The 26,408-nt window shown below is 41.7% G+C and overlaps 1 protein-coding gene across 3 annotated transcripts in view; it reads left to right on the top strand.

Annotated features, from left to right (window-relative positions):
• Positions 1-26,408, top strand: part of FCHO1 (FCH and mu domain containing endocytic adaptor 1) — a 222,127-nt gene that overhangs the window by 93,344 nt on the left and 102,375 nt on the right. For all 3 annotated transcript variants that reach the window (XM_033954521.1, XM_033954523.1, XM_033954522.1), the window contains exons 6-9: positions 3,099-3,240; positions 3,449-3,601; positions 3,780-3,884; positions 7,483-7,581. In XM_033954521.1, the coding sequence (XP_033810412.1) occupies positions 3,099-3,240; positions 3,449-3,601; positions 3,780-3,884; positions 7,483-7,581 (499 nt within the window). The remainder of the gene's footprint in view (positions 1-3,098; positions 3,241-3,448; positions 3,602-3,779; positions 3,885-7,482; positions 7,582-26,408) is intronic.

Below are 26,408 nucleotides of genomic sequence, written 5' to 3'. Positions count from 1 at the left end.
GGCATTCTGGTGTTTCTCTACCTGGACGACTGGTTGATTCGCGCAAAGTCGTTCCAAGAGAGCCACCCGTATCATGGCTTGGGTGGTGGAGTTCCTACAGTCTCTGAGATGGGTTGTCAATCTTGCCAAGAGCCGGTTGGTCCCCTCGCAGTGCTTGGAGTATCTTTGTTGTGTTCAACACCTCATTGAGGAAGGTCTTTCCTCCCAGAGGCTCGGGTAAGCAATTTGCAATCTCTGATTCGCCTGCTTATGGCATCCTGGTGTTCTCGGGTGCAGGATTTCCTCCAAGTCTTGGGGTCGATGGTGGCTTCCCTCAATGTGGTGAGGTGGGCTCGGGCCCACATGCATTCTCTTCAGTATGCTGTGCTTTAGAGGTGGTCACCCCAGAGGTACAGTATAGTTCTCCCTATTCCTCTGCGGGGCTTGGCTCGCTGCAGTCTTCGTTGGTGGCTCCAGACCTCCCATATTGTTCAAGGGACAAGTCTGGATCAGCTACAGTGGACGGTGCTTTTCACAGATGACTGTCTCCTCGGTGTCTAGATCACTCAGCTCAGGGCACCTGGTCCATGGAGGAGGCATCTTGGTCAATCAGGGTTCTGGAGCCCAGAGCCTTCCGTCTGGCGCTGTTAGCCTTCCACTCCTTCTTGACGAGCAAATCGGTCCGAATTCTGTCGGAAAATGCCACGGCGGTGGTCGATGTCAGTCATCAGAGGGGGCACCAAGAGCACTCAGGTGGCGCAGGAGATGGCTCTGCTCATGGTCTGGACAGAGTCTCATCTTCAGGTCAGCTCGGCCTCCCACATAGCTGGAGTGGAGAATGTTCAAGCGGACTTCCTCAGTCGTCACGTGCTAGCTCCTGGAGAGTGGTGTCTAAGCCACGTGGCTTTTTAGTTGATAGTGAAGGCTTGGGATCAGCCCCTCATGGATGTGATGACCACTAGTGTTGATGCCAAAACACCTCGCTTCTTCAGTCGTCGTAGAGACAGTCAGGCCGAGGGCTTGGATGCTCTGGTTTAACCATGACCAATAGAGGGGCTGTTGTATGTATTCCCTCTGTGGCCATTAGTGGGCAGAGTTCTACTCTACATTGTTTGTCATCCGAGCCTGGTGGTTCTGGTGGCTCCGGATTGGCCCTGACGTCCGTGGTGTGTGGATCTGATGCGGTTTCTGGTGTCATATCCTCTTCCTCTGCTTCTTTCGTCCGATCTTCTTACTCGGGGCCCCATTCCCCTGTTCGAACCGGCTCCTTTTTTTATCTTACGGCTTGGCTCTTGAAAGGGAATGCCTAGGTAGGAAGGGATATTCAGATAAAGTGATCTCCTCTCTCTTGGGATCCCACAGACTTTCCACTTCTCGGGCTTATGTGCAGGTTTGGCGTATATTTGAGGAGTGGTGTACGGCACGGGGAGTGGTCTCTTCTCATGCTTCCCTGCCTAACATCTTAGAGTTTTTGCAGGATGACCTTGACAGGGGCCTGGCTTGGTCTTCTCTTCGGGTTCAACTTGCGGCCCTGTCAACCTTTTGTGGGTTATTATGGGGTCAGCGTCTGACTGCCATTCCTGTTGTCGTTCACTTGTTGCGGGCGGCCAAGTTGCTCAATCCTCCCATGTGACCGTCTGTTCCCTCTTGGGATTTGAATCTGGTTCTGTCTGGGCTGTTGTGGCCCCTCTCCCCCGTTTGAGCCTTTTTGTGCCTGCTCGTTGAACGACCTTACTCTTAAGGCAGTCTTCTTGATGGCTATTACTTCTGCTAGATGTGTTTCGGAGCTGCAGGCTCTCTCTTGTAGGTCTCCCTTCCTCGAGTTTTCTAAGGAGAGGGTCGTGCTGAGGCCTGTTCCTTCCTTTTCTGCCAAAGGTAGTTTCTCCTTTTCACGTCAATCATTCTGTGGTCCTCCCGGTTCTGGGTAGTCGGACAGGTTCTTCTGAGAACAAATAGTTGTGCAAATTAAATGTTGGTTGCATCCTTCGCGTCTACTTGCAGAGGACTCAGGAGATCAGAAAATCAGATCATCTTTTTGTCCTTCTAGTGGGTCCTCGTAGGGGGGATGGCGCTTCCAAGACTACCATTGCGCACTGGATCAAGGAGACTATTGCTTCCGCTTATCTTTCTCAAAAAAAAAAAAAAAAAAAAAGACTGTTCTGGAATTTTTTCAAGGTTTATTCCACTCGGGGTCAGGCCGCTTCTTGTGATGAGTCTTTGCTGGTGCCTCCAGTGGATATTTGTAAGGCGGCGGTCTGGTCTTCTTTACATTCCTTTGTCAGACACTACCGTGTGGACGTTCAGGCGCATCAGGATGCAGTGTTCGGTGAGCGTGTTCTGGTGTCAGCCCTTCGGGGGTCCCACCCATGATAGGGACTGCTTTGATACATCCCGCTTGTAAGATTAACCTATGCTGGTCTGGAGAGTTGCTAAAGAAGGAGAAATTAGGTTCTTACCTGCTAATTTACTTTCTTTTAGCCTCTCCAGACCAGCATAGGACCCCACTCTGTCTATTGTCATGTTCTTGCATGCAGATTTTTATTTTTCGGTCGGTTTCTAGTATTTTTCTAGGGCCGGGGAGATTAAGAGCAATGGCTATGGCTTGGCTGGTATAGCTGGCGAGCTGTGGGGATGTTTGCTATTTGCATTTGTTCCTTTGCATTTTCCAACAGCGTTCCTGGTTTTATTTGTTGATACTTCTGTTCAGAGTCCTGTTTGTTTTCTGTATATAGGTCTTAGTTCTGCTTGGCTATTCGACAGACTGAGGTAATTAGGGAGGGGATCACATGATATGTACAGTTCCAAAGTTTTGTCTCGGTCTCCACCTGCTGGTCATGATGAGAGGCTAAAAGAAAGTAAATTAGCAGGTAAGAACCTAATTTCTCCATATTATGTGTAGATACATTGTATGTTTATGCATGAAATGTCTCATTCACCCCTTCTTCATGTTCCAATGCACATAGGTCCACATACATTTACATCTGCTGTTTTCCATAGTCCATGTTATTGCAGACATAGGTCTGCATTGCTTTGGTAAGGGTTTTTTTCTGACCGAATATTGTTTGATTTGGATGTCCAAACTGTCTTTAATTAGCTGAATTTTGGGTGTTTATTCCCAGCACCTTTGCTCCTATGTGGGATGTTTTCCGAGTTTCTTCAGACAAGTTATCTCTTTGCCACATGGAACTTATGAAGAAACTCCAAGACCTGATCAAAGACATTAATCGCTATGGGGAAGAACAACTTAAAGTTCACAAGAAGGTATTGGTGGTGGGTAGATTGGAGACTGGGTAGAAGTAGGAGAGGGTAGTCAGAGACTAGGAGGGTGGGTACAATAAGCAGGGTGAGGCTGCTATGATGGTATAAGATTAAGGGGAGAAAAGATGGGATGTGGTCAGCTTTCAAATGGGATGATGATGATGCTACCACTTACCTCTAGTCAACTCTCTCTTACTCTGGTTCTGGTCAGTGCAAGGAGGAAGTTTCGGGGACTTTGGAAGCGATGCAAGCTCTGCACAGCAGCTCCCAAGTCCTACACAAAGCCAAGGAGAACCACTACAGCAAGTGTCTGGAATATGAGCGCTTGAGAAAGGAAGGAGCGAGTCAGAAGGAGCTGGATAAGGTGAGATATGCAGGAAGAGCTATAGCAAGAAATGTTGCCTTGGTGATGTACTATCACTTCCAAATGATCCAGCTGCATGGCTGCCTCTTCTTTGGGTTACTGGCCAGGGCAGGTGAAGCCAGGGACCTTCTGGGGCATTAGACATCTCATCTGCCCTGTGATGCTCTTCCTCCCACAGGCAGAGCTGAAGACCAAGAAAGCTGGGTCTGTTCTCGGGGCTTCAGTACAGAAATATAACCTGGTTCGAGCAGAGTTTGAACAGAAGATGCTGGAGTCAGCTCAGGTATGGGGAGTAGCGCCAGCAGTGAAATGGTTAAGGCATTATCCCTTTAATGCTACTTCTGTTTCTCTTCTCCTCTCCCTTCTGCCCCACAGGAAATGAACTCCAAGTCCCTCTTTTATACTGAAAGAAGATTTTAGTGCCCTTAGTCTCCCCTCTGCTTCAGAAACTGAAGGCCTGACACTGACAGGCTGTACTGGCATTGAGGTTAGAATCTGTGTTTATCAGAGAGAGATCAGTTATTGACACCAAGAGACTAAGCAAGAACTATCACAGGGAGTGCGTTCTTCTTCTCCCCCATCCTTCTCTGGGACATCAGACAAGAAATACTCTACTGCTCTAATGAATTGCCGGGTTTCCTCTGATATGTTCTCTTTTTGAGGACTCTGTCGGGAGTCCAGGCGGCTTTTTATTTTGCTAATTTTGACGGGGAAACTGGACATCTAGTGACCCTACAGCAGGTTATGCATCTATCTGGAGTCCCCTCCCCCCATGGCAAAATCCGGTGCTTGCTCACTGTTCTTCCTGCAGCGCTGCTGTAACTCTTCAGGCTGCTGTCAGCGTGTGTGAAGTAAAGTTCAAGTTTATTTGTTCTTAATGAATCGCCTATTTAAATTGCTAGGCGATGTACAACATAATAAAATATACAAATAAAATATTAGTGTTAACATATAAAAAAAATTTTTGTTATGAGTTAAAACTTAACATACAAAATACGTACATATAAAATAATTTTTTATGGGTTAAAACTTACAAGAATTGTGAGGGTAAGTGGGGAAAAAGTTACAATGTTTGGATAGGAGAGAAGAAAAAACATAAAAGGGAAGAACAAAAAAGGAGGGTAATTTTAGCTGCTTAAAAAAATCGATAATTAATATACTAGGAGTCATAAGCATCTTTAAAAAGAAATGTTTTTAGGGTTTTTTTAAATAAGGTTAAATCTTTTAATTTAAACATGCTGCCTTCAGCTATCTGAAAGCTTTCTCTCTGCTACTGCTTCCTGTCCCTGCAAAGGCGGGAATCAGTAGCAGAGAGAAAGTTTCAAGTGGCTGAAGACAACGTGTTTACTTCACACACGCTACAGTCGGCCTGAAGAGTTACAGCAGCACTGCTGGGAAGAACAGTGAGCAAGCACCAGATCCCTTGGGGGGGGGGGTGAATAGCATGGGGAGGGTAAGAGAGGTGCTGGACTGTGGGAATGGGGAGGAAAGATGCCAGGCCTCCAGGGGAAGAAAGGAAGGGGAAGGACAGATAGAGATGCCAGACCAAGGAGGGGGGAGAAGGAAAGGAGAGAGATGTCAACCACTGGATGGGAAAAGGGAGAGGGGAAGAAGAGAGAGATGTCATACCAGGGAAAGGAAGGAGGAGGGAGAGATTCCAGACCAAAGCCAAGGGGAAGGGAAAGATAGAGATGCCAGACCACAATGGGGGGGGGGGGGAGTAGGGAAAGACAGGAGAGATGCCAGACTGTGGGAAGAACAGGATAAATATCCCAGACCATAGTTTCAAGTTTATTAAAATATTTGATTTGATCGCAAAATCCAAATCCAATGCGATTCACAATTAGTTAAGAATTAAGTTTAAAAAGACAAATGTAACAGGACAATTGGAACTATTTTGACAAAACAAAACATGTGAAAAAGGGAGTAAAAAAATTAAGGATTAAATACAATTCATAAAATAAAAAGGGGTAGGTAATTACACGAGAGATTAGGAGGGTTACCCACTTAATTTTCGCTTACCAGCGCTGCTAGTTGACTGTACAGTATCCTAATGTAATTTAAATGATTCTGTATAAATATAAATTTAAGTCATTCAATTAAAAGCATCCTTAAAGCCAGCTTTTTAGAAGACTTTTAAACTTAAGTAATTTTTCTTCTCTTATATTGAGCGGGAGCGAGTTCCAAATCTGAGGGGCTGTAACAGAAAAAGTCATATCTCTCCTTGAGTAAACGAATGTTAGCGAAGGGACTACTAGTAAAGATTTTTCTTCGGATCTTAAAGATTTTGTGGGAATATAAGGAATTAGAAATCTTTCTAAGAAAGCAGGAGCTTTGTTAATTAGTATTTTATGTGTAATGCTATTTTATATGCAATTCTGTGGTTTACCGGTAACCAGTGCTTTTCTTTTAAAAGAGAAGTTACGTGATCAAATTTTTTCTTTTTAGTAATTATTTTTATTGCATTATTTTGGAGAATTTGCAGTCTTATGTAATTTTTTTAAAGTAGATCCCTTGTACAGGGCATTACAGTAGTCAATCTTTGATATGACTAACAAATGTATTAGAATATTCAACGATGATTCATCAAGAAATGCGGATAATGATCTGATCAACCTTAACCTATAGAAGGGGGAAAGGGGGAAGACAGATATCAGACCACAGAAGAGAGGGATTTGATGGTACACAGGGATAGAGGAGAAGGGGAGAGATAAGGGAGACATGGTGCACAGGGATGGGAAGGAAGGGAAGAGGGCTGGAAGAAATGCTGTTTACGGATAGATGGAAATAGGGGAGAAGAAAGAGGGAGGAGATTGCACACATGGTGGGGAAGGGGAGAGAGAGGGAGGAGAGAATGCGCATGGAAAGATGGGAAGGGAAACCAAAGAAAAATCCAATGGGTCTGCAGTAAAAGATGAACACGAAAAACAAGGAAAAAAACTGCAGAGCGGAATGTACAAGGTGTAGGAATCTTTATTGAAAGTCTAAACAAAATTGTAATCTATAAAAATGGCTCTCATATACATGGAGTACAGACCCAACATGGTCCGTGTTTCAGAGAAACAGTCCTTCCTCCATATACAGTCATGTGGAGAACAACGTTGTAATATAAAATAATCAAAATTTTTGAATCAGAGGCAAAAAATTCTCCTTCAGGGCTAATGCACAGGGTGAGTACTGCTGGTAAAAGAGGAAACCTTATGGATAACAACTGGAAACAGCGGTATGGTGACCAACTTAACAAGCTGTGTAAGCTCCTACATGGTGCAGGATGAAAGCAAAAGTCCTGCACTGTGTAGGAGCTTACACAGCTTGTTAAGTTAGTCACCATACCGCTGTTTCCAGTTGTTATCCATAAGGTTTCCTTGTATATGATGCACTCTTGGACCCCTGAGGAAGGAGTGTTTCTTCGAAACACAGACCATGTCGGGTCCCAATTCATCAACCCATTTTGTATACAAACTGTTTCATGACTATATTTATATTTGAGTTTGTTCATTAAAGACTTGGTGTATTGTACACTATCCCTGCAGTTTTTGCTTTTGTTCTTCTAACCTTACCTATTACCCCACTTGTTTGTGTGGTCTGTTTATTATCTGCACTGCTTGAGCATTTGCAGACCTCTGCCTCACTTTGCTCTGCTACTCTATGAATATTTGATGGGGAATATCCATTTTCAGTGAGGATGCCTCCTGTGTTCTCTTCCCCAGTGTAAACTCCCTTACTCCTACCCTACAGTAAGCACTGTTCTAGGTCTAACACCCCCCACCTCAAAAAAACCCACATCTCTGCCAGTGCACCCAGTCCTGAGCAGTGGAAGAGGCAGCAAAGCTGTGTATGTGCTCCATTTTTCTCAGGGTCTCCCCTTTTTCCCTTATTAGAGGTTCCAGAAGATTGAAGAGGTGAATCTGCGACACATGAAAGAGTTGATGGGGTCCTACATACACTCGATTGAAGATACCCATGTACAGATTGGGCAGGTAAGTGAGTAAGTGAGGTTAGTTGCTTGGCAGTGATGCGGTCAGGGCTTGTGGCACATGCTATGGAGTGAAACAGAGAAACATGATGGCAGATAAGGGCCAAATAGCCAATCCAGCCTGCCCATCCACTATCTCTTCCTCTCCTGAAGAGATTCCACGTGCCTGTCCCACGATTTCTTGAATTCAGATACAGTCTTTGTCTCCACCACCTCTACTGGGAGACTATTCCACAAGTCTACCACCCTTTCTGTAAAAAACAAAGTATTTCCTTAGATTACTTCTGAGCCTATCACCTCTTAACATTATTCATTTTTTAAAAAATTATATTTTTATTAGAACTTTACATAAATGGGGGGTCGTGGCTTGAGAGCGCTGGTTGATGGACGTGTGATTGAATAGCTCCATCTCCCCAGGTTACTTTTTATTGATTTTTTTTGCGTGTGATAGTAAAATTTCTTAAGAAGAAACAATTTTTTTTAAAACTTAATATGGCTACTTCTAAACAAATTAACATAGAAACGGCGTTTTCGGGTTGGAAATCAAAAAGAAGTAAGCAAGATCCACCAACTCCATCCAGGATACTGTTACCCGAGGATTTGCCAGATAAAATCGATATAAAGGAGGAGTTAAAAAATATCAGACAATTACTACAGGGCAACGCTGATAAACTCGGTACAGTGACTGAAGAAGTAGCCAATTTATCTCATAAAATGGATACAATTACGATTAATAATAATAATAATAACAATTTATATACTGTAATACCGTGAAGTTCTGTGCAGTTTACAAAAGATTAAACGAAGGTACAAATTGAACTTAAGAGAGGTGGAAGAAAGTGATTAATAGGTCAAGAAACCATTATTGAGGAGAAAGAGATGGATGGACAACATAGAAAACAAATTGGAAAAAGCAGAAGCAGCAGTTACAACATGTCAAAAAAAATCAGAAAATACAAGTTTTGCAGTGCAAATTGAAAATAGGGCACGTAGGCGAAATATACATCTTTTGGGGCAACCTGAAAACTCAGAGGGTAAAAATGCTGTAGCCTTTATTGAAATGCTAATTCCAAAATTGGTGCCGTTGTCTTCAAAATTTCCATTCGAAGTGGAAAGAGCACACAGAATCCTAGTAAAACAAAATAATGGATTCACTGGTCCCAGGCCTTTAATCTTTTCTGTCTTACAGTTTCAACAAGCATTTGAGATCCTCCAATTTGCAAAACAGAATAATAACTTAAGTTATAAAGATGTGAAAATTTTAGTGGTCCCGGATTTCACAAAGAGAACTGCTGACACTAGGAAACTATTTCTCCAACTATGGCCCCAATTAAAACAGCTAGGGGCTCGGTACAGTCTTTTTTCCCCAGCTGTCATGCGGGTAACTTATCAAAATAAAACTCTACATTTTGATGATCCAATCAAGTTAAAAGATTATATCGAACAACAAGGTACACCAATGGAATAAGAATCATTTATTCAAATCAAACACAAAGTCGTGATAAGCTGGATTGTTTGGCTTTCTCTCATTTAAAAAGTTTTATTAATATTGGATTGAAACATAAAGACTCAGGGATCGTCATACATTGAGGATTGCAGAACGGTCTTTTTAAAAATTGGAAATGGAGTATCTTTTAAACAGTGTCATCTAGATATGAAAGGGTTAAATGTTTTACAGTTTAACAGCTGAACATTAGAATGAAAAATGGATCTTTCATGCGTGGTAAGATGATTGGATAGTTCGATTTGCTCCCGCCTTATTTTATACTTCTGGCAACAACATTATATTATCACTATGCGATAGGAGAACAAATAAACTGTAGCCACATAATATTCTGATGTACTGAGTATTTCCTTATCTATATAAACTGGGCTTTACAGTTTATATTCAATAAAGACATTGGATTATTAAAATAAGATACAAACAAACGTAAGACAAGTTAATATAATTGAAACTGAATTAAGTCAGTTCTGCACCAATTGGATTTGCACTAACTGTAAGCTGATGTGTGATTGGTATGGAGGTGGAGTTAGAATCACTGACAAGGGAGTTCTGTTTTTTGACTTGCCTATATTTCTGAAAGAAGTAAATTTTCAAGAATACAACATGTAAGTCTGGAAATAAGCTTGGTTTGAATTTATGTTAGATATCATCAATTTCTTAAAAACTTTCTGAATGGAAAATAATGTCACAAGATTTAAAAGTGGTTTTTGCAGTGTTTTGATCTCCCCTCTGATTTTCCTCGTTGGTGATTTATCACAGTATAGATGAGGATGGAGAGTTATCTACTACTGAAACTGATGCCTGCTCATTTTTAACACTCAGGTGTTATAATTGTTTAGTCGAGGAATGAAATCAGATAATTCAGAGAGACACAAAATAGAAGTTGGTGAGAGCATGGACTATCAATAAAGGCAGTGGCTTGATTTTTGTATCATCCATCCATTGAATAAGATTAAGAGGATATATATAAGAAGTTTATATGTTTCATTTCAGAATTCATTCTGCAGTGTCCAGGAGTACTTATGATCTTAATTGGATAATGACAACCTTTCAATCTCTGATCTTTGAATCTGTATGTGGATTAAAAGTAGATTCATGGAGTAAATAGTTATATGAAAAATTCATATTTAATTAGTGAATATTTTATTTATCAAATATGTTTATCATAATTGGCATTTAAAAATTTCTGGATGTGGGATACATACTACTTATACTTGTTGAGTATAGCTGCTAGTCATTTACATGAATTACTTTACTTAAATAAAGAAAACAAGGGCCATATGTTATACTATCTAATATAATTTTTATTGTGTTTTATGCATTTAAAAAGGAAGTTCCAATTGTATACAATGGTTAGGGGAAAATAGATGGTGCTGTTTAGGGTTCTTCATTTCTTATAAAGATTATCCTAATATAAATAATTCTCAATTGATTAATTGGTTATGCTTAATCGAAAAATCCTAATTTTATAAATTGATAGCAAATGTTAAATAACACTATGATTTTCAATATATTATAATATTCAAGCTTGAAAATGAGGGTATTTAAATATATATAAATACATAGGATGCAAAAATATATGAAATATGTATATGGTAAGTTTAAAGAGTCAATTTAGTCAATATATTATTATTATTATTTAAATTTGTAACCAATTGGTTTATATTCAATGATTTTGATCTCAGATGTTTAATAAACTTTTTACAAATTAGTTTGAAGATAGTTATAAAGGAAATATATCAAAACCTTTTTAATATGAAATGGGAAAAGTGATTAACTCAAGTGTTCAATTAATATTTTAAGCGATAATAGAACATAAGCCGTGCCTCTGCTGGGTCAGACCTGAGGTCCATCATGCCCAGCAGTCCGCTTACGCTGCGGCCCATCTGGTCCAGGACCTGTATACTAGTCCTCTATCCCCTTCTATCCCCTTTTCCTTCAAAAAATTGTCCAATCCCTTCTTGAACTTCAATACCGTACCCTGTCCTATCACTCCCTCTGGAAGTGGGTGTCAGGTGAAGAAGAACTTCCTAGCATTGGTTCTGAATCTGTCCCCTTTTAATTTTTCGGAATGCCCTCTCGTTCTTGTAGTTGTCAAAAGTTTGAAGAATCTGTCCCTCTCCACTTTCTCTATGCCCTTAGTGATCTTATAAGTCTCTATCATATCCCCTCTAAGTCTCTGCTTCTCCAACAAAAAAAGCCCCAGTCTCTCTAATCTTTCAGCATATGAAAGGTTTTCCATACCTTTTATCAAATGCGTTGCTCTCTTCTGAACCCTCTTGAGTATCGCCATATCCCTCTTTAGGTACGGCGACCAATATTGGACGCAGTACTCCAGATGCAGGCGCACCATCGCCCGATACAACGGCAGGATAACTTATTTCGTTCTGCTTGTAATACCCTTCTTGATTATTCCTAGCATTCTATTTGCTTTCTTAGCAGTCGCTGCTCATTGTGCCGATGGCTTCATTGTCATGTCCACTATTACCCCCAAGTCCCTTTCTTGGGAACTCTCACTCAATAGCAGCCCTCCCATTGTGTAGCTGTACCTCGGGTTTCTTTTTCCTACGTGTAAGACTTTGCATTTCTCTACATTGAACTTCATCTGCCATCTGGTCGCCCACTTCCCTAGTTTGTTTAGGTCCCTTTGTAAATCTTCGCAGTCCTCTTTAATCCTAGCCCCATTGAATAGCTTGGTGTCATCTGCAAATTTTATTACTTCGCTCTTCATCCCCGTTTCTAGATCATTTATAAATACATTGAATAGCAGTGGTCCAAGCACCGACCCCTATGGAACACCACTCGTGACCTTCCTCCAGTCTGAGTAGTGGCCCTTCACTCCTACCCTCTGCTTTCTGCCCGCCAACCAATTCCTGATCCGTCTGTGTACGTCTCCTTCCACCCCATGGTTCTTTAGTTTCCGAAGTAGGCGTTCATGGGGTACCTTGTCAAAGGCTTTTTGGAAGTCTAAGTATACATTGTCTATGGGGTCCCCTTTGTCCATCCGTTTGTTAATTCCTTCGAAGCAGTGCAATAAGTTTGTCAGGCACGATCTTCCCTTGCAGAAGCCATGTTGGCTTGTTTTCATAAGTTTATGCCTCTCTAGATGCTCCTCGATGCTATCTTTTATTAGTGCTTCCGCCATTTTCCCCGGAACCGAGTATAAGGTTCATTTATTTGACTTGACAAATATGATATATTGTACTTTTATAAGAGTTTAAGATAATAATATTCATTATTTAGGGGATATTAAAATTTGAGGTTGCTGACTTATAAAGGATTTGACATTAACTCATGTGATATGGGATATTATATTGAAAGCACATTTTATTTGATTAAATAGGATTCAATAAATTCTTATTTAAAAAGATATACTTTATTAATTATAATTGATTATTCATAATTAATCAGAAAGTTTGACTAATTAATATTCAGAGATAATAACTTTCATAATTTTTATTTTTAAAGTATGATATTCTTTTCTGTTTAGATCTTAGATATTATATAGATGTAATAGACTAAGATCTTTTCATTTCATTTCATTTTATTTAACAATACTCGTCTGCTGGGCCTTGAGCATCTGAGCATGCTCAAGGCCTGCGAGTTCAAAGCCTGCAAAGGGTGTTGGGCACCAAGTCAGCCATGATCTTATAATATTCAGGGCCATAGCCATCTGGGCCAGGGGCTTTAGGGAGTTTCATATTTTTAATTCCCCATCTCATCTCCTCACAGTGTTATAGACATTTAAATACTGCCTCTGGTCCTCGTTCAATTTGGGTAGGGTGACATTTTTGAAAGAATGTGTCCTAGTCCACATCATCTAGGGCTGTTAGGTCATAGAGGTTCCTGTAGAATTTCACAAACTGGGCTACAGTTTGAGACTGAGGTGTAAACTTGACCTTTTGTTTTCGTTAATAGATAGGACCACCTTTATTTTCCTATAGGGCATCACTTACTCGCCTTGCCCCCCCATCAATTATAGCTTATATTTCTGATAGCAAATGTCGCTAGGAGCTCTGTTCTGCAAGATCTTGTCTATACTCTGTTTAACTATCTGCATCTGCTGTTTAGTAGCCTCGTCAAAATTGGAAACATGGGTCCTTCTCAGAGATCTTAGTTCCCCTGATAAATGGAGAAGGTCCGCTTCCTGTTTCTTTTTGCCTGAGACGTAAGCAATAATGTGCCCCGCAACACTACTTTGGAAACTTCCCCAAAAAATCCCGGGATCAATATTTGGGGTTATGATACTCTCTGAGAAATTTATGGAACTCTGTCACCCAGCAAATAGCTAGGAAATCTCCATGTATTTTCTATGGCCTCTAATGCCACTTGCAAGGAAAGGATAACTGGAGAGTGTCAGCATAGCTATTGCTAGCATTCAGCATTTTCAATTGGCATAACTAATGTCAGCAAAGGCCTATGGGAAATTATCTGACTCTGGATGCAGAATTCTGTGCTCCTGCACAGAATTCACATACATTAATCATTCAGCCAGACTGGATTGTTTATCAAGAAGATAGGCTGCTTGAATGGGACAAAGAAGCCAGAGACTAATCCCATCTACCATGCCTGCAAGTATCACACCCTCCTTATCAATTAAATTAACCATTGTTTGAAACAAGAGTGATCTGATAGAGCTTAATCTCAAATCCTTACCTCATCTATCATGGAGAGTAGGGATCTGCTTACTAACCAGTAATCCAATCTCGCATACACTTTTTATGTGGATTAGAGAAGAACATGAATTCTTGCTCATTCAGATGCATGATGTGCCAGCTTTCAAGCAGGTCTAACTGGCTGAGCAAGAAATCCATTCCCTTTATTGCATGATCTTTATACCCCTTCCTTGCTGTTACTTTAAAACCCTCCCCTGTAGTCAGTGTACTGAGCTAGCTTAGAAAGCAAACCTTAAAAAAAAAAGAATGATTATAGATATTAGGCACATTAACATTACAAAGAAGGAACTTATATCCCCATAGTTCACTAAGTAAGATGACATATCTACCCTCTTTATCTTGAGTGGTCTTATGGATGTAGAGTGGTAACTGTTTATGAATTAGTATTGCCAAGTCTCGTTGGTGACTACTGTAAGATAAGAAGAACACTTCCCCCACCCAGTCCCTTTTCAGCTTTTAGTGTTCTGCGCTTAAAAGGGGGTTTCTTGAATGAAAATGATATCCACCCTTTCCTTTTTAAACCAATTTAAAATAGTCTTCCTCTTAATAGGAGAGTGGATGTCATCCACATTCAAGGTTGCTGTTCTTAGTTTAACCATATGTAGCTAGAGTAAGATGTCATTGGCTGATTCATATATAAAAGCATTCATTTGGGAGCAGCCCCCAGCTAGACCCTTCCAAATGTACTGCTGTTCAAGATTCTCATATCAATTTCATGCAGATGCCCAATGCATTCTCTCTAGAAAAGATTACCCTCCCTCCCCCTCTGACCCTACCATAACCTCACTATTATTCCACATTCTCACACAAATCATATTCACTTGTTCCATACCCATGTCCCCATCATCCCCTACCCTCCCTGCCCTTCATAGTAACCTCCCCCATCATACCCATCTCCCTACAAAACAAAATTAAGAGTTAATGGAGGGTCTTGTTTCCAAGTTTTATTTAAAATTTGATATACCGTTTAAAAAGTTGAGGGGATATAATTGGACAAGAACAAACAAATGACATATTGAAACACGAGGGATAGGAGGAAAAATACAGTCCGCAATAGGAGAGAGAAACAATAAAGGTCAATACAGTAGGAAGGGAATATGCTCTTCCTTCTTTCTGAACCCTGAAGATTACTTATCATAGGCATCCTTAAATAGGTAGGTCTTTAGGTTTACTTTAAATTTGTCCATAGGTGTTTCTTCTCGAAGATGTGAGGATAAAGAGTTCCACAATGTAGGGGCTGCAACAGAAAATATCTTCTTTCTAGTTGTGAGCTCCACGGCCCCTCCCGCCTTAACAATAATCCCACTATGAAACTTTCCCTTGCAACTGGTTCAAAATACTGTTGACTCAAGCTTCCCTTTAACTGTTCTCATCAGAGCTCTCCCCTTTGAAATAGTATAGCTAGTATGTCCTTTAACATATTAAGGATGAAGTGTGTTAGAATAAATATTAATCTGAAAGATATAATAATGCATTGTTGTACATTTCCAGCCTTCTGTGTGTTAACAGTGTGCAGGAAGTCATAGGGTAGTGTCATAGACGGTGTAGAAAGAAAAGAGTATGAATTACTGTAAATGTAATTGAATAAAATATTTCATTCATGAGGAAATATTCAAACTGGAGGCTTGTCTCCTAACCCCTTGTAGGTAGCGTGAGGCAAAGAGCTGTGCTGTTCATTCGGGTCAAAGTGTAATAGGTTTCCTGATTCCCCGCAACATCCCTCTGTTCTTGTCCCCTCTCTTACAGAAAACTGGGTTTGCAAATCTCCAGTGAATATATAGGCCCATTCCTTGCCCTTAGCCACACTGGTACAAATCCAACCCAATGCACAAGCGCTTGCAACAGTTTATAGGAAGATTTCCTGGCAACAGATAGTAAACTGCAGATCTATTAACTCCTCCAAGCACTATGAAAGGGATTATGCGGCAGACTGCATTATGATATCCAAACATAAAGTTCTTACCCATCGCAGCAATGCTTTTACCACTAGACCTTTAGGAGGGATGTTGTATGAAAGTCTCTGAGGCTGCCTCATGCCTGTAGTGTACCTCTGGAAAAGTTTAGGCTCACTGTCTCTCAGATCTTACCACATTCATGTTGTCCAAAAACCTCTGAGCTGCAACCTGATCCTCCAGTAGCTGTGATTGTCCATCCTTCCACACTTGAATCTGAGCTGGGTACAGAAGAGCCCTTGCATTGAGGAACATAAAGGTGCCATTTATCTTCTCTGCAGTGCCACTTGGTTAGAATAATCATTAAAGAGCAAGAGCTTATGTCCTTCTTATTCAAACTGGTTCAGCTGCCTGTAAGCCTTTAACACCCTCTCCTTGCCTGTCCAGTTCACATACTGGGCTATCGTTGTACAAGGTTTTGTGTTGCCTTCACAAATAACTCAGCCACTGATTCTCAGCCCAAAAGCATGGGAAGTCATGTGGAGAAAAACTGAGGGAGATCTTCATTCAAAACTATTTCTAGAAGTCCCACCACTCACAAATGAATTCTTCTGTATCTGTTCTCTTGCTCTTCCAAGCAGTCCATTAATATGGACACCTGTTTTTGTAACTCACCAGTCTACGTGGCTGCTCAGAGGGCTTTGTCTTCTCTATCTGATACCCTCTGCTCTATGTCCGCTATCCTTCTCAAATGCAAGTCAAACTTTTCATTGATCTTATCCACGACTGCTTGGAGTTTGTTTAGTCTGTCATCCAGTGCTGCTGTGGCCGATCGAGAGATCTCTTGAACCCAGTTGCTTATGGATCCTAGAGTTGTGTTTGGAGTGGTCACCGTCTTGAGGATATGTTGACAATCTTGTCTCTTGGTGTTTTCTTGACTTTTACTAGCATCCTGTGCACTACCGCGCCCAAAACCAACCACCAGTTCCTCTATAGTTTTCCAGTCTCAGTGCGCTGTAACTAGTTTTAAAGATCGGGATGTAAGATTGAATTTTTTGCTAACTTTTGCTGGGCAGCCACAGAGCCCCCGACCCGTACGTCTTGTTAGATGGCTTACATCATGTGACCCCCCCCCTTAACCTCATTCTATGCCCTCTCACTCTGGAGTTAGGGTCCATACAGAGGGCACTCAATTTATTTATTAGACAGCTGTATGGAAGACTGTCAAAGGCTTTGATAAAATCTAAATACACCACATCTAGTGCTCTCCCTCTATCCAATTCTCTGGTTACTCAGTCAAAGAAACTGACCAGATTTGTTTGTCAAGACCTGTCTCTAAAACACTTCTCCCTTCGTATTCACAGGGGTCAGGGGCAGAGCTTGCCCGCAAATATGAAAAAGCCGCAAATAATATTCAGGCCGGTTCTGACCCACCCCCACTTCCCCCTGGTATCCCTTAAGCCTTACCTGGTGGTCTAGCGGGTTTTCAGGGCAGGAGCAATCTTTTTTCCTATGCTCCTGCCCCGTGCAGATTGCTCATAGGAAATGGCTGCCGTGAGCTTCCGTTGTAGTCTTGAGAGACTACGGGAGCTCACGGCAGCCATTTCCTGTGAGCGATCTGCATTGGGCAGGAGTGTAGGAATATCGCTCCTGCCCTGAAAGCCCGCTAGTTCACCAGGTAAAGTTCCAGGGGGTCTAAGAGGGCTTAAAAATAGCCCAAAAATTAAAATGTGTTTAAAAAAAAAAAAAAAAAAAATTGCAAATAACCGAAACCACGGATTCTGAAACTGCAGATTTGGAGGGAGAAGTGTAATCCATGTTGCCTTGGGTCCTGTAATCCACTGGATTCCAGAAACTATATTGTTCTCTGTTTTAAAAGCGTTTTCATTCATTTACATACCACAGAAGTCAGATTTACTGACCTGTAGTGCCCTATTTCTTCCTTACTTCCACTTTTATGTAGAGGGACCATATCTGTTTGTCTCCAATCCTCTAGTACCACATCCAACTCTAGAGAAGCATTGAAAACATCAGCCAGTGGAGACCTAAGTTCCTTCAGCACCCTTGGATGTATAACATCTTGCCCCATCGCTTTATCCACCTTTAGTTTATCGAGCTCCTCACAAACACAGTCCTTTGAAAATTGATCAGGGTCTGCCACACCGCCAACCTTATTTGCTTTTGATTTCTGTAGTCCTGCTCCTGGCACTTCAGCTGTGAACACAGAAATATTTGTTAAGCATGATTAAGCCTCTACATATTTCTCCCTTTAACCTTTGAGTCTCACAATACCACTTTTGCAACTTCCTCCTCCTCCTTCTAATATATCTAAAAAATATCTTGACCCCCCATTTTACCATGTCTATTTTTTTCTTCCATTGGTATCTTTGCTTTCCTGACTACTCGACCAGCCTCTTTTAACTTTTCCAGATATTTTTGCCTGTTTTCTTCTTTCTGCGATCTTTTGTTGTTTATGAAAGCTAATCTCTTTTTCCTTACCTACTCTGCTACAACTTTTGAGAACCAAAGTGGTCATCTTTTTCTCTTACTTTTCTTACAAAATGGTTAGTTTCCCTTACAATAGCTCCTTTCAGTTTTGCTCACTTCTTTCATACTTCCACATGTTCCCATCCGGACAATTATTCCTTGACATAATCCACCATCTGAACAAAGTTAGTTTTTTAAAGTTTAGAACCTTCACTTTTGAATGAGTCCTCTCTACCTCTGTCTTAATATTAAACCACACCATGTGATGATCACTGGATGCCAAATGACTATAACATTAGAAACACTTTCTCCATTTGTAAGCATTCCACATGGGTTCCATTACCAACTGCTGGAACAGTTCTCCTTGTAGAGAATACAGGATCTCCCTATTTCTAGGAGATCCTGCAATAGGGATAGCCCAATCAACATCTGGCATATTAAAATCTCCTTTTAGTAGTACTTTATTTTTTACAGCTATATTTTGAATGTCTTCTATTAAATCTCTGTCCATTTCTTCCATTTGTTTCCAAGTTTCCAAGTTTATTATAAGATTTGATAAATCGCCTATTCCAGGTTCTAAGCGATGTACAGCTATAAATTACAAAGTTAGGGTAAACATACAAACTAAAAAGACTTAATATTAAACATGTTAAAATATCATAAAAGTACATAACATAAAATCACATGTGAAGGAAGCCTGTATATCAATATTTTCCATTCCCTCTTTCCAGTTCGATCCACAGTGCCTCTTCTTTACCTTGTAGATCCTGCAATGGTGTGACTTTAATATGATCTTTAACATATAATGCTTCTCCCCCTCCTTTTCTTCTACCCTGTTTTTCCTGAACAGATTATAGCCCAGTATATATGCATTCCAGTTATGCCTCTCTGTGAACCACATCTCCTTGTACACAACTAAATTCAACTCAACCTCTTCCATCACAGCCTCTAGATCAAGAACCTTACTTTCGATACTTTGAGCATTAGTATTGTCACCAACACTCCTCAGTGCAGAGCTATCGTGTGACAAACACTGGGATTCTGGCGGGTCCCCTCCAGTGCTCCCTCTAAGCGGGCGGGTGTTGTGAGCAAAATTTTTTTCGCTGTGCGCTAAAAATATCGGGCGCCAGCAAGTTATGAGCCAACTCGCCCGATTCTCCTCTCGCCGCCCTGCCATCAGCCGTACGCCGTGCGCTGTGACGTGAAACTTGTGCGCTGCGATGTAATATTTTGTGCTCCAGCGCACGCCAGCGCAGCTTAGAGGGAACACTGGTGCCCACTCCCCTCTAACCAGGGGTATCTTCAGGACTTTTCAGTTGGCCCTAGGTGACTGCCTAGGCCTGGGAGAGACAAGGTAAGTATGGGTTTTCAAAACACCACCAGTCAAACCACGTTCTTCAAGCAAGAATAAGATGTTTATTCTGACCTCAGTGGTCAAAAAGGTGCAACATAAAACAAAGTCACTTTAGCATTTCATTCAAAACAAAGTCCATTGCAAAAATAAAGAAATACCAAAACAGAAATCTCATACAGGTGGTTTTGCCTGAGACCTTGTACTCTGATTCAGAAATGCACTTTATAATGGTGTTCAAACACAAGTTAAATTCTCTCCCAGCCATATTTGTTAGAGGCATGAAACAGCTGTCTTTCAGCAGTCAGGCAACATTCAGAACAAACCCTTGTTACAAACAATATTATATACCTCATTAGGCAGTAAGCCACAGCACAGCCTTGCAAACAGCCCAGCTTTCTTCAGCTACCTCATGGAAGGCAAAAACAAACAGCTGAGGGAGATAAGCTAATTAGCTTCCCAAGAACGGGAGCCACAGCAGGATTTTCACAGTTCAAAAAATAAACTTAAATATTCAACCTTTAGGTTCTTTTGCTCAAACTTGGCTTTAAGTAAATCCAGTAGTCAGTATTCAGGTAAGTACTGTACTTAAACCAAAAATCATAATAAAGCCCAAACACATAGCAATTCTTCAGGCTTTTTCTCACACAGACAGAAAGCATGAGAGAGGAGAAAAAAACCCCCACCAACTGTTTCACAGTTACTCACTCTCTCTCTCTTTCTCATTCAATGTCCATGGCTTCTGCCTGGCTCTCTATCACAGGACCAGCGGTTTGTACCTCCATGCTTTCCACACCATTAGGAAACTGGAAGCCTGAGGTGGGGAGGATTTCTTCCACCTCCTGCATTTGCCAATCTGATACTTCTGGCTCTGCTGCCTGGCTCCACGGCTCCTGCCCTGCCTTGGGCTGTGGGAGTGACTCAGCCTGGTCACTCGCCCCTCCTCCTCCTTCTGCTTGCCTCAGCCTGCTCTTAAGCAGCTCAGAGCCAATCCCCTTCAGCCTGTAGAGGGGGATGGGCTTTGGTTCTAAAGCAGCCTTTCTCTGGCTGGGTTTACTTGGTGCAGCTAAATTCCTTGTAGCTTCTCTAGCTGCCCTATAGCCTGACGGCTGCTGTTGACAGTCTGCCTGCCTCTGTCCCATACCACTATTACTCTGAATGTAGGGACAAGAGGGGTCAGCCTCAAGTTGACCGCCAGAATCAACCTGGTCAGCTCTTCTGCACCGGATCTTACCAGGGGCAAAACTAGAGCTGGTGCTGGGTTTGTCACAGTATATACTGCTTTTCAGATACTGTCCCTTTTTCTCATTTGTGTAAAGGTATGTAGTGATTTACTTACCAGAGGGCTTATACTAGAGAATGACACGGGGAAAAAATCTGTCACCGCCCCGTCCCCGGCCCACCATCCTCTGCACCGCCCCGTCACCGCCGTTCCCTTCACCGCCCCGCCACTGCCATCCCATTCACCGCCCCGTCACCGCCACTGCCATCCCATTCACCGCCCCGTCACCGTCCCCGCTGCATCCATATAAGCCTTAGTACTGTAATATTTAGCTTATTCCTTTCTTATAAATCAAAGTTCCTGCTGCTGAACTAGAGAAAGAGATATTCAGCTGGCAGGGCTTTGTTTATAAATTTTTATCAACACAACTAATATACTACTTTATCCTAAAGCAAAAAATAAATAAATAGAATTTTTTTTCTACCTTTGTTGTCTGGTTTCTGCTTTCCACATCTTTTCATTCAATTCCTTCCATCCACTGTGTGTCTTCTCTCTGCGTCTTCCATTTGATGTTACTGTGCCTCTCCCTTCACCCCCCCCCCCCCCCCCAATTGGTCTAGCACCCATCTTCTTCCCTCCGCTCCCCCATAGTCTGGCATCTGTCTTCTTCCCATTCTGTCTTCCACATTTCCCTTCAAGGTCTGTTCCTCTCCACCCTCCTTCAATGTCTGTCCTATTCCTTTCCACCACCACCCTTCCCTCCCTCCTTTACCATCTGTTCCTTTCTACCACCCTTCAGCTCCTCTCGCGTGGCCTATCTATCTACCTTCCTCCCTCTTATTTTCATGGCACGTTACAATGTAATTTGTGCAAGCCACTGGAGCCTGTGAGCTCGGTCCCTGTCCCATCCCCATAAACCATCTCGCTTCTGTGCTCCTATTTTCCCCATTTCTAATATCTCCCCTATGTATCTGCCATTGCCCCCCCCTGTGTCCATATACCGCCCCCATGCACATAATTTCCCCTCTTTCTGTTACCTTCCTGTGTCCAGATTTCCCCTATCTTCCTCTTCCATACCAGTGTGTCTCTTCTTTTCAACCCCATCTAGCTTTTTTCCCTCTTTCTTCCCCCCCCTGCTTCTAGCATCTGGCTCACCTGCCTGTCCTTCCCTTTCTTTCCTGCTGTGGGTTTTTCTTTCCGTCTTCATCCCCTTGGCCCAGAATCCTTTTCCCTTTCACTCCCTCCTTCCAGTTTGAGCCGGGAACACGGGCGATCGCACGGTCCCCGCAGCCCCCACCCGCCTGCCCAATCGATCCTAGTGTTTAGCCAGCTCTCTTCCTTCTCCTCACCTTAGTTTGCAGGCTTTCTTTTCCGGCGACCTGCACGCTTTCCCAAAGAGCCATGCTCGCGCGGCTGCTCAGTGTTCAATCTTCTGTTCTGCTGCAACTTTCTGTTTCTGGTTGCGTTGGAACAGAAGATCGAAACTGAGCAGCAGCGGGTGCGCGGCTCTTTGATAACGTGCGGGTCGCCGAAAAAGAAAACCTACAAACTAAGGTGAGGAGAAGGGAGAGAGCTGGCTAATCACTAGGATCGATTGGGCAGGCGGGTGTGGGCTGCGGGGACCGCGCGATCCTTCATGCCTCACTGTGGGGACAAGACCATTCACCGCTCCACGGGGCGGTGAATGGCCTTGTCCCCGTCCCCGCAGTGACTGCTAGTTTTCGTTCCCCGTTTTGGCGGGTTACCTGCGGCTAAATGTGGTGGCCGCGGATAAACCGCCACCGTGTCATTCTCTAGCTTATACTCACCTGGGGGCTTTGATCACCCTGCTATCCCAATCATTCTAGTTTAAAGCCTTTTTCAGTAGGTTAGCTAGTTTGCTGTTGAAGACATGTCTTCCCTTCTTTAATAAATGCACACCATCCTTGCTCAGCAGCCCTTGGAAAATCATCCTATGTTCTAAGAAGCCAAAACGCTCTCGACAACACCATCCGTGCAACCACGCATTTGTCTTCAGGATGTAAGCTTCTCTGCTCTGATCTTGACTACACACTCGAGTGAAAACTATAATATGGAATCAGCCAGTAGCGTGCCAGTGATTTCACCTTGTGTTTAATGTGCCTCTTTCTTATCAGCCCTCCAGACCAGATGATTTGGGTTTAAACTCTTCTGCCAGTAGGTGGAAGTGAGAATTAATATTTTGCATTTTGTAGCTGAGGATCTGTGATTATCATTATTGATTTCCCTCCACTTTCTAACTGATAAGCCATTCATTACTCTTAATTTAAATTTAGGCGTTTATACACTGCTGCTTAAAACACATGTAAAATAAAATTAAAATAGATATTGATTAGATATAGATTAATGACTTTTTATATCACCACTAAATTTCCAGTGATCATCTCTCTCTTCTCCATGCATGTTTCCCTCCCCTCCACCATATGAAGGATTTCTCTCTCACCCCTTTTACCTCTTTATTTCATCTCTCCCTTCCTCTCCTCCATCCCAACAATTCTACCTCTCTCCTTTCCCCCCATGGGCAGCATCTTTCCTCTCATCCCCCTAAGCAGCAGCTTTCCTCTCCCCCATTGCCTTGTGCAGTAGTTTTCCATCCCTCCTTCCCATCCCCCTGTGCAGAAGCACCTCACTGACGTTCCAACTGTGAGACCTGACATACCTCCGAGGCCTCCTAAAGCAGCAGCAGTGGCAGCTCTCTGAACGGGCTTTACAGCCTGTCCTGCTAGGGCTTCCCTCTGCCACATCACTGATGATGTCATCAGTGATGCAGCAGAGGGAAGGCTACAAAGCAGTCCATTAAGAGCACTACCGCTGCTGCTGTTATAGGAGGCCTCGGAGGTATGTCAGGTCTCACCAGGGTGGGAGTCACTGAATAGTGAATCCGATTTTCTCCAATAAATTTACTGACGTGACTCGGTGAATCAGGCAGCACTATTCTGCAGGAGATTTTTTCAGTAAACCAATATGGTCAGGTTTCTTAAGTCTGTTTTGAAAAAAGTATACTGAAGATGGAATTAAACAGAGCAAAACAACCAAAAGGTTTTGCCGACTCCAACACCACTCACTGTGAAATAGAAAGTATCAGAATTCACAACAAGGAAGGAATCTTGGCACAGGGTCTAAGACACATCTCCATGCTGTTTTACACCTTGGCCCTTGAAAAGATGTGGTTGAACAAAAGGGTTATTCTACTAGAGTTAGATAACCTCCTGCATTCTAAAAAGCTGCATATATGAGAGAGTGGAGAATTGTTACAGGTTCACATTTCCACTCTTTAATGTTAGGGATCAGGATGTTTTGCATTTCCTAAGGGAGTCAAACTGTATTTTGAATCCTTTCTTATGGTTGATTATTCCCCTATGGGATTTAAGTTTAGCTGTTTTTTGGTGGTATACAGTGGCTTTTAAGTATGCCTCCTGAAAAGATGTTAATACTAAATATATTTCTGGTTGCCATCTGTACAGCTAGGAAGATTTCTACCATCGTTGTGACCCTTAATTTTCTCCCTAAAAATACTACAAATCAGTCTAGTTCCTTTGTTTCTCCCTGATATATGTGAAAAGAAGAAATCACATTCAATCAGTACATTTCCTTACCAGTGTTACATGATGTCAAGGACATATCTTGCATACTTAAGAGAACAGAGGAGTTCAAGAAAACAAATTGTTTTTTTTTATTTTTTGCGGGAACCTGTAGAGGAGAGTTGGTGATGGTGATAGTAAACCAGGTGGATTAAAGAGGCTATTGCTTCTGCTTAACATTCTTTAGTGGAAATCCGGTTTCAGAAGGCTTGAAAAGCATTCTACTCAGTCTGAGCAGAGCATGTCTTCATTATGCCTCAAGAAATTTGCAAGGCAGCTTCCTGGACTTTGCTGTATTCTTTTGACCATCATAGGCTTGATGATTGTGCTTGAGAGGATGCAGCCCTTGGGGCCAAAGTTCTGGTTTTAGAGCTTGCTGCTTCCCTCCCTAGATCCAAGTTTCCAAGTTTATTATATAGTTTGATTAATCGCCTATTCAAAGTTCTAGGCGATGTACAAATTGTTAATAATATCTAAAATATGGGTAACATATTACACAAACATACAATATATCATATTAAATTAAAAGAAAAAAGAAACATTCTTATACAGAAAATTAAATCATTTGAGTTAAATAATTTATACATACAATATTGAGACAAAAGGAAAATTATTTAGTGGTTACAATCATTATTAAATTCAATATATTAAGGTAAAAACATTGGGAGGGGAGACAAAAATGATTAAAAAAGAAATATTAGAAAAAAAGAGTTAATAGAATTATTTATTCACTAAAAGCATCTTTGAAGAGAAACTTTTAAGTTTGGTTTTGAATTTATCTAAATTTTTTTCCTCTCTTATATACAGTGGAAGATCATTCCAGGACTGAGGAGCGGTTATTGAAAAAATAGTATGACGCCTCATATTAATAACTTTTAATGAGGGAATGGCCAATAAATGTTGATCTTGTGATCTCAGTGATCTAGAAGTAGAATAAGGAATTAAAACTCTAAAGATAAAAGCAGGAGTTTTAAATACTAAAGATTTAAAAGTAAGTAAGCATAGTTTATATAAAATGCGATGGTCAATGGGGCAAGTCACTCAGTCCTCCATAGCCCCAGGTACGTTAGATAGATTGTGAGCCCACCGGGACAGATAGGGAAAATGCTTGAGTACCTGATTGTAAAACCGCTTAGATAACCTTGATAGGCGGTATATAAAATCCTAATAAAACTTGAAACTTGAGCCAGTGTGATTCCTTAAGTAATAGTGAGACATGATCAAATTTTTTAGCTTTGTGAATAATTTTAATAGAAGCGTTCTGAATAATTTGAAGACGTCTAATTTCCTTTTGTGACAAGCCTTTAAATAAGGCGTTGCAATAATCGATTTTGGAGATTACTAGAGAATGCATTAGAATATTAAAGGATTTTGCGCATAAAAATTTGGCCACGGATCGAATTTGGCGAAGTCTATAAAAAGTAGATTTAACCACTTGGCTTATATGATCGTGGTAAGATAATTTATTGTCAAATATGATTCCAAGAATTCTAATATTTTGATTCATCTGCAGTGGAATGCCTTTAATAGACATGGGAAAAAGAAGTGTACTACAGTCCTTCCATGGAAAGAGCATAACGTTAGTTTTATGAATATTTAAGGCTAGTTTATTAGCATCTAGCCAATGATGAATTTGATCCAGCTTGTCATTTATTGCTACTATTTCTTGTGGATTATTGGGATCAATTGGATGTAATAATTGTATATCATCTGCGTAGGCAAATACCGAAAATCCAATGGATTGACATAAAGTCATAAGAGGAGCAAGGAAAATGTTAAATAAAATAGGAGAAAGTATTGATCCTTGAGGGATACCATAGGGCAGTGTTTTTCAACCGCTGTTCCGCGGCACACTAGTGTGCCGCGAGATGTTGCCTGGTGTGCCGCAGGGCCGCCGGGCCCGGAGCTGACAGGGGGCCCGAGGCAGGGGCGCCAGTAGCTCGCCAAGGCAAAGTGAGTCGATCACCCAGGACTCACTTTGTCTTGGCGATCTAATCTATCGAGCCGATAAGTCTTCTTCTCCCCGACGTCAATTCTGTAGTTGGAGAGGAAGTTCGGGCCAGCCAATCGCTGCCTGGCTGGGCGGAACTTCCTCTCCGA

This window comes from Geotrypetes seraphini, chromosome 8 (assembly GCF_902459505.1).
Source record: "Geotrypetes seraphini chromosome 8, aGeoSer1.1, whole genome shotgun sequence".
Taxonomy (NCBI): Eukaryota; Metazoa; Chordata; class Amphibia; order Gymnophiona; family Dermophiidae; genus Geotrypetes; species Geotrypetes seraphini.
Note: the sequence above shows the minus strand (reverse complement) of the source record. Positions and strands in the feature narration are given on the sequence as shown.